Source organism: Lipophrys pholis, assembly GCF_963383615.2.
Source record: "Lipophrys pholis genome assembly, chromosome: 4".
In the NCBI taxonomy this organism is placed as follows: domain Eukaryota; kingdom Metazoa; phylum Chordata; class Actinopteri; order Blenniiformes; family Blenniidae; genus Lipophrys; species Lipophrys pholis.
Window position 1 is genome coordinate 12,739,365 of NC_137637.1, and position 18,178 is coordinate 12,757,542.

The 18,178-nt window shown below is 40.2% G+C and overlaps 1 protein-coding gene across 3 annotated transcripts; it reads left to right on the forward strand.

Moving 5' to 3' along the window:
* The first annotated feature begins 7,906 nt into the window (after nt 1–7,906).
* LOC308108134 (interferon-induced GTP-binding protein Mx-like) lies at nt 7,907–17,126 on the forward strand. Of its 3 annotated transcripts, none has more exons than XM_080460881.1 (13): nt 7,958–8,228; nt 9,959–9,986; nt 10,109–10,246; nt 10,322–10,476; nt 11,248–11,386; nt 11,797–11,995; nt 12,165–12,243; nt 12,345–12,467; nt 12,549–12,690; nt 14,510–14,668; nt 14,766–14,842; nt 15,721–15,954; nt 16,150–17,126. In XM_080460881.1, the coding sequence occupies exons 3-13, from the start codon at nt 10,141–10,143 to the stop codon at nt 16,384–16,386; spliced, it is 1,650 nt and encodes a 549-aa protein (XP_080317007.1). In that variant the 5' UTR covers nt 7,958–8,228; nt 9,959–9,986; nt 10,109–10,140; the 3' UTR covers nt 16,387–17,126. The 3 variants fall into 3 exon arrangements, with proteins under 3 accessions (XP_080317005.1, XP_080317007.1, XP_080317006.1); XM_080460880.1 differs by having other exon boundaries at nt 7,959–8,228; nt 9,847–9,986; XM_080460879.1 differs by lacking the exon at nt 9,959–9,986 and having other exon boundaries at nt 7,907–8,228.
* Nucleotides 17,127–18,178: the final 1,052 nt, after the last annotated feature.

Consider the following 18,178-nt stretch of genomic DNA (forward strand, 5'->3'; position numbering starts at 1 on the left):
CAGTATAATCCGTTTGTATCTCTTCTGTTTAGAACTGTTATATATATGTAAGAACCATTTGGTGTGTGAGGCAGAATAATTGAACTATTGAGCCTTAGGAATAAGCAGACAACTGACCTTGGTTCACAGGCAGATAATGCCATGCTGGAAATGGGGAGTTAGGGACTCTTAGAAGAAAACCAGCAGGAGAAGGTCGTAAATCAAGAAGTCGCTAGTTTAAAGCCGGGAAGAGGTAAGGCCTGGTACCATTATAAGATCACAAATCTTCCCGGGACAGAACAATAGAGATGTGTTCAGTTTCGGTAAAAACAACTCTGACATCATCCACATCATATATGAAAGGAGGGGTGAAAGAAAATGCTTTAAAAACCAATGTTTTGGGGAACTCGGGGCTCTTGCACTCTGACGCCTGATTCTCCCAGACGATCTGATGTTTGAGCCCGAGATCTCGCCGTATTTCCTGTACACTGCCTGAAGGTAAATATTAATAAACACATTGTGATGAATATCGTTTCTGTTACTTCATCAATTTTAAGAACACATTAATGACTGCTTTTCCTTCACATCAACCTTTCATTTTGGGATCTGAGCCACATCTCAATGCATATGTATATTAGCCACACACTGTGATGGCATATGTAAATTAGCCACATCCCCAATCAAAATGGAAAAAGAAACTACTCACTACTTCACTCGTTCAGTCTCTTTACAAACATTTACACAGAATTGCGTGAATGCTGGAAGAAATTGCACAATTACTTTTCAGTGTCTTCTGTGTGTGTTTTTTTGGCTAAGTTCTACAGTTTTTATCCAATTCTGTCCATTCTAGTATCATAACGTGCAACAGAGAGCCTTTCTGCATAAATTTAAAATATGAAAATAAGATTATTGAAGGTGCTGTGTGGTTAAAGTTCCACAGTAATGTTTTAAAACCTGCTGATCAAGAAGGTTTGGCATGAACTCAAACATAGAGGTTACCTGATGGTTTCTTTGTAAGGTGTCAGCTCACTGGAGGACATCCACCTCAGATGGTTCATTATTGTTCAGATTAAATCCTCTGGTATTCTGATACATTTTCGTGTCGAGGGTCTGTACTACGAACCTTGATAAACATATCCAGGATCTCGCTCTGTTTCCTAGGTTGACTTATCCAGACACGCGTGATACGGCGAAGCAGGACCGAAGCCTTGTTACTACCACACAAAAGGTGCAGGGATGAAACAGGATGGTCTGGTTCGGTTCTGGTGTCCACCGCAAGAATTGCGGATTTTACGGAAATAACCGCTCCAAAGGTTGACACTTTTCGGCCACCCTTCCATTGGGGTACTCAGGACAACAGAATGGGTCCGGTTTTGAGGAGCCGTCTGCTGATTGGTCAGCAGGGGTGGACTGACGATCTGGCATACCGGGCACTGTCCCCGTGGGCCGGTGTCTCTGGGGGGTGGTCAACAGGTCCCCACCCGCACCCGATTAAAGCATAGGCTGACTCTGTTATGGAACGCACACTGACGTAACCCAGTAAATGTAGTATGAATTGAATCCTGTTTGTTTATTTGTTTGTGTATTTAAAAGGATCGCCATTAGCGGACGCCAAAAAGACAGCTAGTCTTCCTGGGGTGCAGACAGTACATACAAAACAATCATCACATCTCAATTACTCACAATCTCAATTAAAAGAAGAAAAAAACAAAAACAACACTAAAAGCACTTGTTAAAATAAAAACAATGAAATAGAGAAAAGGAACATACCCTTCTTGTATCACATGACAAAACCTCGCTCAATCAAATTATTAACATTATATTATGGTGTTGACAACAAAATACATTCTTAGTCTCTTTTTAAAAACAGTTTTTCCCTTAATATCACGAACCACAACTGGAAGATTGTTCCAAAGCACAGTTGCCCTACAGAATACAGTCCTCTTCATAGAGTTAGACTTAGGTAGGGGTAAAGTGATCTGTCGACTATTCGCCCCTCTAGTGTAATGTGAATGCATATTTAAGCAGTAAATTATATTATCATAAAGAAATTTAGGAGTCTGAGTGTTAATAATTCTGTGAACGTATATTAATATATTAGCAGATAGTCTATGCTTGACAATCAGCCAAGCAAGACGTTCATGCATTTCTGCAGCACGAGTTCTTGCAGAACAACCAAGAACCAGTCTTGCAGCTTTGTTTTGAGCCACTTTGATGCTGCAGCCCATACAACTGAACAGCAATCTAAATGACTTAAAACCAATGTACAAACAACACGAGTAAGCAACTGTGAATTAAGAAACGGTGCACATTTACACGCTATGGCAACAGCTCGACCCATTTTGGCAACAACTTTGTTGATGTGATCAGACCATGACAATGTGCAATCAAGCCAAAGTCCAAGAACCTTCACCGTTTTTACTTGCTGTATAGTAATAATAATAATAATAATAATAATAATAATAGCTTGGATTTATATAGCGCTTGTTTTCGAGATGACTCAAAGCACATACAGAGACCAATATTCATTCACACCAGCATCACCAGTGGTGGTAAGCTACATTGTAGCCATAGCTTCCCTGGGGCTGCTGACAGAGGCATGGCTGCCATTTTGCGCCAATGGCCCCTCCGACCACCACCAACATTCATTCACCATTCTTACCCATTCATACGAGGCAATGTGGTTAAAGTGCCTTGCCCAAGGACACAACAACAATGACTTGGAAAGAGTGCCAACCCTCCGGTTATTGGACAACCGACTCTACCACTGAGCCATGATCGTATAGTTTGACCATTTACTCGTGTATTCAATTTCAGATTATGTGATAATCTATACTTGGAACCAAATATTATACTCATTGTTTTTGATATATTTAGAATAAGTCTGTTTGTTTTGATCCAGTTAAATAATTGCTGATCGCACAAGACAGAATGTGATTAAGCTCTGAACATAAAGGGGCTGCATAATAAAGAGCAGAATCATCGGCAAACATAGTCAATGTAGCTTTACTGAGTACATACAGCATATCATTAGTAAAAATTGAAAATGACAGAGGTCCGAGGCAGCTTCCTTGAGCGACTCCACAGTCCAGGGACTTACTACAAGATAATGCATCATTAAAATAAACTCTCTGCGACCTCTCAGACAGATAGCTCTTAAACCACTTGATAGCAGAAGAAGCAAAACCAGAACTAATGAGTTTGGAATTCAGAATGTGATGGTCGATCACATCGAATGCAGTACTGAAGTCAAGTAATATTCTACCGACTCGCATTGAGTCATCAATTGATGCTAACCAGCTATCTGACATTTGTGTCATTGCAGTGCAGGTGGAATGACCAGACCTACAAGCATGTTGGAATATTGTAGTCATTGTGAGAAAAGTAATCTTGCACTTGGTCAAATACAATCTTTTCCAATAATTTACTCAGAATAGGCAAAATGCTAATAGGCTTACTATTCGAACCACAGAAAGTTGATTTTGTGTCTTTGGGTAAAGGAATGATCTTGCCCTCCTTCCAAAGCTTTGGACACACTCCACTAATCAGACATCTGTTGAATATGTGACAGATTGGTTTAGGAATATGTACAGCTGATAATTTCAACAGCCTACTATCCAAGTTGTCTGTACCAGCAGACCCAGCAATAGTAAAGATCTCAGCAACATTTCCACCTGCACATTAACCTGATGAAATTCAAAATTACACAGTTTATCCTTCATAATAATTTTTTTTATCAGCTCATCAGAGTTGGGATCAACAATACAAACCATTTTCTCTCTAAGTTTGGAAACCTTATTAGCAAAATAATCACTGAAATAATTTGCAATCTGTGATGGCTTAGACAAATGAACTCCATTCAATTCAGCAAAAGAAGTACAGGTAGATATTTTTCCCACATGATTCCATTGAGTACATTCCACATTCTCTTACTATCTGTAGCACAATCGGAGATTCTCGTTTGAAAATATTTTTTCTTTTTCACTCTGTTCACCTTGGTCACATGATTCCTTAAAGTACAATAAAGTTTTCTGTCTTCAAGAGAGCCAGAAAGAACAGCAACCTTTTTGGCCTCATCCCATCGAGCCATCAAGCTCTTTAATTCAGTATCAACCCAAGGAGCACTTTTGGTTTTAACAGTAAAATTCTTTAACGGGGTAAGCTTGTTAACAACTCTCATGAAAAGAACCATAAATAAATTACGGGAAGTATCCACATCGTCAATGACACATACCAAATCCCATTTAATGTTATCAAGTTCATTTAGAAAATTCTCCTCGTTAAATGCCCTATGAGTTCTTTTCGGAATGATTTTAGGACAGGCTCTAGGGAGCTTTGTTCTCCTGGAGACAGCAACACAGTTGTGGTCACAGAAACCAACAGTTACAGAAACGGGTGTTGAGCACAGATCAGGAATATTAACGTAAGTATGATCAGTACATTTTGAGGTTAAAGATCCTGTACTATTACTGGAAATGTATTGTGGGTTGATACATTAATTGAGATAACCCACAAGTGTCTGTCATAGATTTAAGCTTATTCTTCAGAGGACAATTATCAGATAGCCAATCAATATTTAGATCACCCAGACAGTATCTCTGTTTTCCTCAATCATTTTGTCTAACAAATTTCATTGTAAAATAACAGCAAAATACTGGCAGCAGGGATGCCAGTATTCTACTGTTATTTTACAATACAACTACTGTTATTTGTTTTAACAGTATAATACCGTTTTTTTGGATTACATTACATGACGGTAGAATAACAGGGTTATGGTTATTTTACAGCGCATCTGCTGTAAAGTATTTAACAGTATAATACTGTTTTTTGGATTACATTACTTGACGGTAGGATAACTGGGTTGGGGTACATATGGACATGGAAGAGGAGATCAGCAAAGAGTGAACAGAACAAAGACGTTTCCCAGAACCGACAGTGCAGAGCTCTCACTTTAAACCTATTCAATTGATAACGTATTTCACTTAATAACAAACTGTCTCAGCTGTGTTTGCCTCAGTTTCTATCATCAACATAGAGTTTCTATACATGCCGGCTCAATGAAGAGACATAATCATTACTGAAGTTTTTTGTTCATGCCAATCTTTCCTAACCCCTGACCTTGAATAAAACTCAGATGCAGACCTTTAATAAGTTTGAGAGCCCTGATAGAACACTAGAGAATATATACATTGCTGTAGTTTATTACAAAGTGCTCTTTTGTACAGCAGACTTTGTAAGATTGGTAACATAGATAACATTTGTATTACAAAAATGACAAGGTATTGCATTACCACATTTGGGAGAAACTGCATCCATTACAATCATTAGTGACAGGCTTTACTGAACTCAGAACATAACCTCAGACGCTGATTTGTTATACCACCAGGAACAGTGTAACAGAACAGTTTAGCTTGAGAAGAAGTATTTTACATGTGAACAATACAACAACAAGCTGTGAGTAGTTGATAGCAGCATTTGGTTGGTTTCCTCGGTCACAGATGACGAGTGCCTGTAAAAAAAACAAACAAAAACAATTAGCAACACAACGAAAAGCAAAATATGAAAGACTAAAGAAAGGAGAGAAAGAAACATAAAAATGAGGGGAGATAGCAGTTTAAATGTGCAGACTTGCCTATATGATTAAGCAAAGTTAAGGAAGCTGATATTTTTTCCTTCTTAATTTCCACAGATTGAGAAAGACGGACATTACTACGAGTACATAATAAAATGTGTTTGATATGTTTTTAATGTTACAAATGGCAGAAACACACTAACACACCTTGCTTCTCCACCTTGTGAGAGACTGGCGATTGTAGGTCCTCATCCTCACTCATTCCCTTTGGAATATCCTCCAGTGGTTGCACAGTCAACTAACCACAGGTTACCACAGGTTAGTTATGTCTTCACAAAATTGGTGATTAGCTGTAATAACAGAGCAATCTCTAAGATGTTTATTTAAAGAAATGCTTGTTATCCCACTATCTATGGCCTCATGGGGTAACACAATAGTGAAAGCTCATGCATTTGCAGTGATTGTTGTCAAACTGCCTGTGAGCTGCTTCTGCCTCTCTCTCCACTGTCAACAAGATCAGAGCTCATCCAAAAGCTCCAATATTGTATCGCTGTGTTGGTCATATATAGGTCCGTTGATCTATGTAGATGTGTTGCTCATGAAAAAAAACACAATCTCCAAATCTCCTTATCAGACCAGTTTGCTCATGTATGTATTGTATTTTATCAAGTTTGCCTGTTTGTTTTTTTTACACACACTAACGTTCATTCAATCAGGCCTGCTAACAACAAACATGTCCCACAGTGACACCTGCAGTGGAGAGATGAAGATCCTGTGTTCAGAGGTGGCCGGACCGTGAGCAGCTCCTGCATATAATAATATCCATGCCTTGAAAGACGAGTTTTGCTCGAAAGAAAGTATCTGTTGGTTCTTTGAGACCCAGTTCAGTTCTAAAAAATTTAAAATACCACTTAAATGTGTGTCATATGTAAATTTAATTAGGATTTTAAAGCTTGCAAAGGTGCAGACACTTTTTTATACGCACACCTAGTTATTAGTTCTTTGCTAAATATCATCAGTAAGATGTGGACGGTTAGCTGATCTAGGCATGATATTGCTAAATAACTGGCCTACAATCAGGGATTTCATTAACCCATTGTGTTGCTCATGGAAAAAACACAATCTCAAAATCACCTCAGTAGCAAGAAGAAAACGTTGGCTGAGTCATTGGATCTTTAAAAAGGAAAAATATACTGATATTATGGATATATGGATATTTCTGAGACATACCTTCAAGACAAAACCTCCCAAGTCCACACCTGAAGTAATTTAGAAGAGACTATACTTTTAAATGAAAATCATTTACTGGGGTCTGGAAAAACAAATCCAGCAGGAGAGTAATTATTTGATTTTGTCAAAATAATTTTTTTTATTATGTATTGTCTAAAAAAAACCACAAACCTGTTAAATTTTGCTGATATTTCTATCTCAAAGTGATGGTCCTATGCACGTCTGTTGATTTATATTAAGTTTGTACACACGAACGTTCATAAAATCAGGCCTTCAAAGGACAAACATGTCTCAACACTGCCACCTGCAGGTATTTCTTTGTAACTGCTTTTGGCGTGTGAGTTAGTTGAACATCCAGGAGTTACGGCGTTAATCAGGAGTACGTGTGGAAAAATAACCCGGTGCAGAGTGAGCATGTGTGTATCGCATTGATATATAAACAAACACGACATTTCCAGACGTGACAACACAGACTGAGGCTGCAGTGGTTATTTGACACCGAGGTATATTGTGTTAACGTGGAGTTTTACTGTGAAAAGTTCAGGCAGACATGAACCAATCAGAAATAAAAGGGCCGCCGAAGCCCCGCCCATCAATCATATCGTCATTGTACTTCATCCATGACAAAAGAAAATAGGTTTTTGGACAAAAATCTAAATAACGGAAATTCAAAAAACGACTATTTTGTTTTCTGCCTCAAATGAAAAAAAAACGAAAAAACGACTCATGTTTTAGTTTCTGATTGAGTGGAATTTGCCAACAAATCAAACCAACAAACCTTGTTAACTTTCCATTCATTGTGAAAGGACTGGCTGCACAGGGGGAATGTTGGAAAACGAAACTAAAGGCATTGTATAATAACGTATCACAATTATATAGTGTGATAAAATAATAAAAATGATTACTATTGTAGTATTAAAAGGTGGTTGAAATCAAAAAAATACTTGAGTTAGGCATTCGTCTGGACCAAAGTACTACTATGCACTATGCAAAGTTAACTTTCCATTCATTGTGAAAGGACTGGCTGCACAGGGGGAATGTTCCCTCTGCTTTTCTTGAAAGTCACCACTGTCCGACAAGAGTTTCGTTTCTCGCGTCCAGCCGGGAAAATGAAAACCGAAACCTAGTGCGACTGCTTCCCATTCCTCTGGCCGGACGTTGCTCCATCACTGCTCTCAGTCTCCGGGCGCATCTCGAGCAGGCTGAACGCTTCAACTCGTCCTCCAGGATTCCAGTCCCGAGTGTCTCTTCTCCTCCACCATGAGCACGTTGAACCAGCAGTATGAGGAGAAAGTGCGTCCCTGCATCGACCTCATCGACTCTCTGCGCTCTCTGGGTGTGGAGAAGGACCTGGCGCTGCCTGCCATCGCCGTGATAGGAGACCAAAGCTCGGGGAAGAGCTCCGTGCTGGAGGCGCTGTCCGGAGTGGCTCTGCCCAGAGGAAACGGTGAAATGATCTTCACTTCATTCGGCTTCATTCTCTCTCTCTCTCTCGCTCGCTCTCTCTCTCTCTCTCTCTCTCTCTCTCTCTCTCTCTCTCTCTCTCTCTCTCTCTCTTTGTCATGGAGTGTACAAATCTATGGAGCTAAATCCTTACCAAAAGGTAAATTTGTTCATTTGAAAAAAAAAAAAAAAAAAGTGATTGAAAAAAAATAAAAAAAACTGAATGTTCAAAGTTTGATCTTGAATTAAAAAAACAAAACATTGAATTCAAAATAAATATGAGTATGAAAAGTTCTATTCACAACAAAAGAGTTTCCGTTTACCGTTATTTTTAAAGTATGGGTGTTACATTTAACAATCTGGAATGTTTGACGGTTTTTCCATCATGGTAAATGTCAAGAATGATCCTAAACAGCCTGTCAAGGTGATCTGTGTCTTCAGCTTAACTTCTTTTACAGTTATCAGGTGATGACAGTGTATAGAGAGTAGTCGTCAATCACAATCCCAGCTCTTCTCGGTCGAAAAACACTTTCGTACACTTTAATTTTTCAAAATTCAAGATGAAACCTTGAACATTCAGTTTCAAATTCGATTTTTTTTCAATCAAATTTTTTCTTCTTCAAATGAACAAACCTTTTGGCCTGGTCTAACCTCCTTACAAAGCTTAATTAATTAATTAATTAATTTATAACGATTTTTGCGGTTACATGATTTGGACACTTGGTGGCAGTAGTTGGACACAAGTAGTAGTATGGGAAGGGCAGAGCACACATTTCTTGCAAGACCAGCAAACAACAGGAACAAACCAGAAGGCAACTAGGAAAAAGATACAGCTTTCTATAGAAAAACCCGGAATGTTCTTATTCAATGAATAAACCATCAGCTGTACTACAAGTTCAGTATGTGGGTCTGTGTCAGTTCACTCCTACTCCATCTGAGCACAAATGACATTAACTGGACGCTGGAACACTGGGAAATTGTCATTACGACTGCAAAGTTTAGATTTGATAGACTTGGTCTTTTTTAAGAACCCAGTCCTGTTTTAAAAAAAAAAACTAGTTCTAAAAGAAATTGATGTATTGTCAGGGCAGTCGTTAAAATTCAGTACAAAGAGTCTGGGTCTCTTTTAAATAAAGCCCGGGATGGAGCTCAGAAAATTGAAGGTGGAGTTTTTAGGACTTAAATTTGAGTTTAAACAATCCAGCTCATATATTAGATGTTTACTTTAAGTTAGTAGAAATGCCAGAAAGTTTTGAGTCTGGTTTGAGACGTCTGGGTCTCGTCTCTTATTTTATCTTCTAACAAGCATGTTGAAGGATTAATACTCAGCATCATCATGCAGCGGTTAGATCAGAAGTGTCAAACACATTTTAGTTCAGGCGCCACATTCAGCCCAATTCCATCTTATGTGGGCTGGACCGGTACAATAGTGCCATCAAAACATTTCAATTTGAACTTTAAAGTTTTTCTTTGTTGTGGTGCAAAGTAAATGAAGTGATTACAATTTCTATATTTTCACAAAACTCAACATTTATGACCATATAGGACCAATTTTAAGATTTTCTGGTGCAAGATGCAGTGAAATGCCTTCTATAGCTGTTTCATTATGCATGTTTGCACAGACTCACCCAGACAGCATGGCCTTGAGGCCAGTTTGATAGCAACGGGGTAGCACCACCGATATCTCAGCTCTGGTCTCAGTGTTTCCTCTCGGGCATTCTGGCTTCCTTCCAGGGTTCCAGTCACTGCAAAAGGCCCATTGGTGTGTATATGACACGACCATGATGCAAGCTTTTGAACTCTTAACAAACCAGATGGCTGCTCTTCACTCTGTGATGTCATTGAAGTCTTCACAGATTCCACCGTCTCCACTCTGAAAATCAGGTATCGTCACAAGATGCCCTTTGGAACTGAAGATGAAGAGAAAGCGTAAAGGTGATGGGTGGTATGGAAAGATAAGCTACCAGGATTACGAGGAGGAGATCAAAAAGCCTGCATTGGTGGAGAAAAAGATTCGAGAAGGTAGAGTTGAGGCCAGGTTTGATCCAGATGGAACATTGTCTTAGTTCTTGGCTGCATAATTGACTTCCCTTTCAGCTCAGGATAAAATGGCTGGGGTCGGGGTGGGGATCAGCGAGGACCTCATCACTCTGGAGATCGCCTCCCCTGATGTTCCCGACCTGACACTCATCGACCTGCCCGGTATCGCCAGAGTGGCTGTTGAGGGACAACCAGAGAACATTGGTGATCAGGTGTGTTTGTCCAGCCCTTTATACTTTAGTATCATAACAATCATCCAATACATGTCACGCAGTGGATGGTGCAATGATCACTTACTGACACCATCAATGTACAAATAGAGAAATAGGAATGTTTTCACGATTGCCTGCCAATGTTTTAGTTTTTTAGAATCAGACGTCCGACGGAACAGATCTTTACAGAGATCGTGTGATCGGTATTGGAATTGTTCATGATAATTCAATTATGCTGCATTGAAAAGCAACGAGTCCGTGGAAAACTTAAGCTGAACAAAAGAACCTTTCATTTCTGAGTGTTGGAGGAAAGTTTCGGTGAAGCTCTCTGAAGCAAACCTGACACAACTCAACTTGGCAGCGTTTTGCAGCCACCTGAGAGGATTTTTGTTTTTCTTATATGTGTAGACATAGTCTTTTAAAAAACACTGAACACGACAAACATTAACATGGAGGATGATTGCATAGTTTGTATTTTTGACTGCCCTTTTCACTGTTTATTGTCGTTTGAACGTTTCCCACTGTTAACATTCTGAGTTCTCCGGCTGAACTAAAGAACATGTTAATTTCTCAGGTAAAATTGAAAATACATGAAACTTGCCTGTCGTCAACTTTTAGTGTTTACATGACTCCACTTTACTTATAGTTTAACTGCATAGAGGGCTTTTTGCGTACAGCTTTACAGTGGTGGACGCACGAGAGCTTCTGAGAGCGCCACAGGAACAGCTGCACACGGACTTCTCTCCGTTATCACCATTTTCACTCTTACAGATTAAACGACTGATCCAGAAGTTCATCAAGAAACAGGAAACCATCAGCTTGGTGGTTGTTCCATGCACCGTGGACATTGCAACCACAGAGGCTTTGAAGATGGCACAGGAAGTGGATGTCGATGGAGAAAGGACCGTTGGTAAATGGAGTCACTTTGGAAGACGATACCTGTCGTAGTTACCTTGACTACTGGAGGTTGGATGTAATGTCAGAAATACAAAAGAAAAAGCTGCTTTCCATGTGCAACCAGTGTTTGGAACTCCTAACTTGGCATGACGCCACTTCCAAGTGAAAGACATGTAGAGTCATATACGTCACTGATTCCCGACCTGGAGGGAACGACCCCTACGGGGGGAGCGCCAAAGATTCATATATAGATATATATATATATATATATATATACTGTATATATATTTCATTCAGACTATGTTCACGTTTGCGTCTTTTTCTTGTGAACCAGACAAATCTAAACTGGTTTATAAATAAATCAATGCAGTTAATCTTACGGTTCTAAAAAGTCTAAATCTTGCCGTGCGGCTGTTCTGTCAGGTATCTTGACCAAGCCTGACTTGGTGGACAAAGGCACTGAAGACACTCCGGTTCGAATCGTCCGCAACGAGGTCATCTGCCTGAAGAAAGGCTACATGATCGTCAAGTGCAGAGGTCAGAAGGAGATCACGGAGAGGGTGTCTCTCACTGAGGCGCTCGCAAGGGAAAAAGCCTTTTTTAAAGAGCATGCACATTTCCGGTAAGTTCACCCTTTAAGGCAGTTTTGTTGTGTGTGTTTGCGGTTTTTCTGGCCTGTGCCAAGAGCCCTCTGAAGTGTGTGTGTGTGTGTGTGTGTGTGTGTGTGTGTGTGTGTGTGTGTGTGTGTGTGTGTGTGTGTGTGTGTGTGTGTGTGTGTGTGTGTGTTGTAGGGTCCTCTATGAAGAGGGTAAGGCGACTGTTCCTTACCTGGCGGAAAAGCTCACCGTGGAACTGGTGCAACATATCGAGGTAGGAACTTCTCAATCCTTCACACAAGTAGGTTAAAAAAAAAAAAAAAAAGCCATTTATTCAATCCAGCTGTTAATGACTGCACTCTCTTTCCTTTTCAGAAAAACCTGCCTCATCTGGAAGAGCAGACAAGGATGAAAATCAAAAAAACCCAAACACAGCTGGACGTGTTGGGCGGTGGACCCCCACAGGACGCGGGCGACAGACTCGGTTTCCTCTTCGATGTGAGTGTCTGCCATACTTCGGAGCTCTCAACCAAATATGTGAACTCACCGATTTGTTCATTTGTCTCGTTCTCATTTTAGAAAGTGAACGCGTTCACGCAGGATGCTATCTGTCTCACCAAAGGGGAGGACCTAAAATGTCGATTCAGGTCCAGCCTCTTTTTCGTGCTCAGGGAACGCTTTCAAGCCTGGAAACAAACCATTGAGACGGCTGGAAGCACGTGTAAGAGAGAAAAACAACGTCACTACAACCACCGTGATGTACAAGTCGGGATCAAAAAGTGTCAAGAAGGAAAACCTCATTGATTTATGATTTGCCACCATCTCTAAAGTGCAGCTCTGCAGCAGTATCGAGCACTCCTGCTTTGAATACTCACTGCTGGTCGTTTTTCCTCATTTGTCACACACTAGCAGGGATTTGAAATGGATCTCTGTCAAAAATAGTTTCCCTTCGACTTAAATTCCACTGTAAGAGAAAACAGTCCCATGAGCTCAACCCAGCGACTGAGGTCTCGTTTCAATGACAACAACCAGGTGAAAATGCTAAACTTTTGTGAAAACACAACATTTTGAAAATGCACCGTGGAAATTGGGGGGGGGGGGGGTCGCGCGACGCAACTTTCTGAAAATGCTCTGGCTCCTCTGTGTAGACGGTGGAAACGCTGCTGCTGTGCATGCGTATCGTAAATAGTCCTTCTGCACAAGCGCAGCTCGATAGACAATAAGAACAACGTTTGCCTCCAGAGCGTCACGACTCTCAGTCCATGTTCTCCCGGGATTTTGTAGTTTTACAGTTGAGTCCCCTGTGACAGCAACTTCGTCATCCGTCCGCACAAATGTCTGTGCACTCGCCATTGTTAATGTTTCCAGTGTGTTGTTCTCTGCATGGGTGTGTGGCTTCATTACAAAAACCAAACAACAACACCCACTGGCGGCGCAACATGGCAGCTACATTGTTTTCAGCATTTCTGTGTAAACGGTTATCATTTTCAAAATGTTGCAGAGTAAATGCGAAACTTTTCTGAAACGGAAGCAGAAATGCGATGAGTTTTCACTTGAAATGTCGTGTCAACGGGGCCGAAGCTGAATAAAAGGGAGAATCCTGATTTCCATTAAACATCCGAAGATCCTGATCTCTCTTTGAACGTTCTGAACAATTAGGTGATCCGTCATGACGATACACCTCACAGCGCTTTTTGGTCTGTACCATAATGGTCAACAGTGTTCTTCCAGCCTGAACTGAAGGGACATTGTTGACGGTGTTGCTTGGCAAGGAGATGGTAGTAAAGATGTTCTTTTCAATGGCGTGGTCCCAGAACCTTTTGATTGTACCTCACATCTATGTATAGACACCTAATGAGTGTTCTGCTAAGTCAGGGGTCTGCAACCTGTGGCTCACTGAAGGTTTTCCAAAATAATACATAAGAAACATTGCATTTTATTGTATTTTTTATTCTATTTACACACCAGAGTCCTTTTCAAAAGGACCTTTATCTCTTGGCCAAAAAGGGATTTGAAAAAAGGCGCAGCAACTAAAATGGGAAAACAAGCTAAAACCACAATAAATGGAAAACAATGCAAAAAACCCTAAAAAAAAAAACAACAATGTAAGAATATGAAAGTTTTTTAAACAAAAAAAGTCTTAAAAATGGAAGAAAAAAATGATTAAAAGAGCTACAATGTCAGAATGATCTCAAAAATGCTGAAAAAGTGGTGAAACTGCTGATATCAGGTGCTAAAACAGCTGAAAAAAAAGGTTTCCCTCTTGATTTGTTTTAGAAACTTCATAAATGCAACATAAAACACTGTTTTATATCAAAATTTGACAAGCTGCATTCGCCTAATTTGAAAAGTTATACATGTTTTTAGCGTCTCCAATTGAATTATTTTGGTGGAAAGTCACCAAAATGGCTCTTTTGGTCATAAAGCTTTCAGACAACTGTGTGAAGTGAAACAGCTTTTTATGGTCTTTCTCACTTTGAAAAGTGAATTTTCATCATCACATACAACATGAATTAACTCTAGGTGCATTTCTATTGCAGTCAATCAGAACGTTGCGAAGGAGGTGTACCAGTATGATCAAAAGTATCGTGGAAGAGAGCTGCCTGGGTTCATCAACTACAAGACTTTTGAGACCATGATCAAGGACCAGATCAAGGAGCTGGAGCAACCCGCTGTTGGAAAACTCCTGGAGGTGTCAGGCACGTCTCTTCATCCACACAGTGCTGACCACAAGGACGCACCATTTCAAATTTTGTGTCATTTACTCTGCGTGTGTGCGTGTGTTTTCCATTATAGAAATCGTAAAGAACGAGCTGTTTGACTTGGCGGAGAACAGTTTGCTTGGATTTCCGAACCTCATCAGAGCAACGAAGGTATCGCCTGCTCCTGTCAATTGTTCATTTACTACTTATCATATTCATGGTGCAGATTGTCAAGAAATATGCAGGTTGTTTTTCTTGTGCATTTTTTTTTTTTTTTTTTTTTTTTTTGCTTTTAATATTTCTACTTGCTGAAAAATGACATAGAAGAGGGTAAAATACGTTTTCATATAATCCCTAAGAAAGCCCTAAGTTCAAACAACAGTGATTGTAACAGATCCCATGTATCCATCCTGCCTTGTATTGACAGTTCAGGCTGTTGCATTCATAAATGCACCAAATAACTGCTTTTTGGGGTAAATCAGCTGAAACTTAAACCTATGCAGCAGTGTTCCGCTTCAAGGCTACTGGATGGTAAAAGCCTGTCACTCAGATTTCTGCAGCCTTCGGCAGCCATGCGTTCGCAGATTTACCCTCACAGACACTAATGCTACGTTCAAAGCAACAAGTTTGCTGCTTTAGGGACACAATGATGTTATATTTCCTGTACTCTTAATAAAACAGTGTTATAATCAGTAAATTGAATTGGAAACAGCAGTTACCTTTTGGGAGAAATAACATTTTGGCTTCCGAGCCACACATTTGACAGTCTTTTCTGAATGATCGTATACACAGGGCAGTCAGTGTTGTCAAAAGGTTTGACCGTGGGGCTGTTTTCAAAAAGTTGCATCTGCAGTGACTTCGAGCACCGTTGTCATGCAAACGGATTCCCAAAATGAGTTTTGCTTTTTCACTTGAAAACGTGTCAACAGGTCGAGACTGTCATCGCATCAAGGTTAGCAGCCTTGCTTAGTTAATGAGCCTGGAGTTAACAGGAATGTATCCAACTGTACACAAATATGAATATATATTTTTCTTTCTGTGTGATTCAGATGAAGATTGAATCCATCCGAAACAACACGCAAGAGGCAGCAGAGTTCATGCTGCGGTCCCAGTTCAGGATGGAGATGGTTGTTTACACTCAGGACAACAGATACGGCAAGAAGCTCGGCAAGCGGAAGAGGGAAGACGAAGCCCAAGTTGTCAAGAACGGCTTTTCATTCGGTGTTTCCGACAGTGGAACAACCCTGAAAGAGATGATGAAGCACATCAAGTCCTACTACCAAGTATGTGTCAATCTAATGCACGCTTCATTCACTATAATTCACTGCAAGTTAAACTTCTCTAATCGATCCAGCTGTCCACTCACACTTGACATCACAAATAGTTAAATTCTCAAGGACGTTAGGCTCACTATCCTCTGACCTCGGCTGTGGTTTACCGGGAGCAGTTTTGAATGCTTTGTCGTCTCCATTTCCCAGATTGTTGGCCATCGTCTTGCAGATCAGATCCCGCTGGTGATCCGCTACCACATGCTGGAGGAGTTAGCCGCTCAGCTGCAGAGGGAGATGCTGCAGATGATCCAGGACAAGAAGTTATCAGAGTCGATGCTGCATGAGGACTGCGGCATCGACACAAAGAGAACCCACTTAAAGGGGAGTCTCGCGCGTCTGTCGGCAGCACGCAATCTGTTGACTAGATTCAGTATGGGGATGTAGTTTAGTGCAACACGCAAGTAGAATGCAAAGCTGCTCAACTCGGCGACTTTAGAAATATTTATCCTTCATACCAGGGGTGTCAAACACATTTTAGTTCAGGGGCCACATGCAGGCCAACTTCATCTTGAGTCGGCCGGACCAGTAAAATAATGCCATAATAACCTTTAAATATAAACTCTGAGGTTTTTCTTTCTTGTGGCGCTGGAGCTGCTAATTTTAGCCCAAAGTCCTTGTGTTGGACACCCCTGTTTTAGCTCTTTGCTTATCTTGTATTTTTTCTACTGTGTTAAAATAAGTGATCGGTTGCCTATATGTTAGTTTATCTGTTAGCTTTCATAGTTATTGAAGTTCTATGTTTTCATGGCTTTGTTTGTGCCAATGTGTGGTGTTCTTGCATTTCATGCCGAGGTATCTAATATATGCACAAAAAGTATTGAGAGCTCTGTTGGGTAGATTGTTCTTTGTTGTAACAACTTTTCTTGACAATAAATCACTAAGTAGAGACGAGCAAAACTTCAGCATATCATCCTACTTTTTAATTGGGATCATGAGGGTTCACTGACTGTTTCTACCAGCACTGCATGCTTTGATGGATATGTATGGAAGAGGATTAGGACCAGCTCAAAAGTGTCAAATTGCTTTCAAATTTGTCGTTTAAGTCAGAATTAGAGCCACCTCAAACAATTTCTTCTTCTTTTTTTTTTTAAATTTTGACAAAAAAAAAAAAAAAAAAGTGAAAACAGACACTTTGCAGAAGTTCAGAAGAGTCAAAATTTCGAATTAGGAAAACTAAATTAGGACATTTGTTTTAGGTGGCCCCAATACTCCTTTGTAGATATGCATGATAAATATATAAAATATTTAATGATTTATTTTGTGTGTGGGTGTGTTAGAGTGTGTATTTGTGATTTCAGTGTAGTTTGGTTTGCATTTACTTGTACATTATTAGAGAAGGTGATTCCTGTTGGTTTTTTTTTTTTTAAACTTAATTTTGATATGGATGTTAACAACATATGCATTCATTTATACATTTCATAATTGCATCATTCGTCATTTGTCCAGCTGCCTTTATTCAAGCGATATTAAATAGTCACGGAAAATGAGGATTACTTATCAATAATACTAAAGGCTCAAATACGTTGTGTGAATTTTCGGCTGTTGGTAAAATTTGCGGTTGGGGGCTCTCATTGGTGGCCGTACGTCGAGCCGTGTGCAAAGTTCACCAGATGGCTGAGTTGGTGCTCGTAAGCCTGCGCTCAATACCGGATCGTGTCACATATTTGGGGCGATCGTAGCTCCTGCTGCGACCTTCAGCCTGTTTGTTTCATTTACATGTGTGTGTTTTGTTGAAAAATGAAAGACCACAACAAGAACATTAGACGTTCATAGATGCCAACAAGTACTTCAAGCTCCCGTCGCTACATTACCCTACAACACATTCCGGCTGCGAGTCAAAGTGTGTTCGTACAGTCTTGCAGACATGATTATTTACTCCCGTCTCGTGCAGCGTGAGAGGCTGCGACTACTAAGGCACTAGCCAAAACTATCTTTTTTCTCCCCGGCGTTATAAAAAAATAAAATAAATCTTGTCCATGTGTCACTATGAACACGCCTCAACACAATTCCTAAGGACATTTAGTACATACGCCAGACCTTTAGGGGTGCTGTGACTCACCAACTACACCAAAAATGTAGATGAAATCACGGAGAACAGAAATATAGAAGTTGACTCCTGCCAACCTCCTCCCGCTAGTATCAGTCGCTTCTGCAGCTTGACCAGGACCATGTAGTC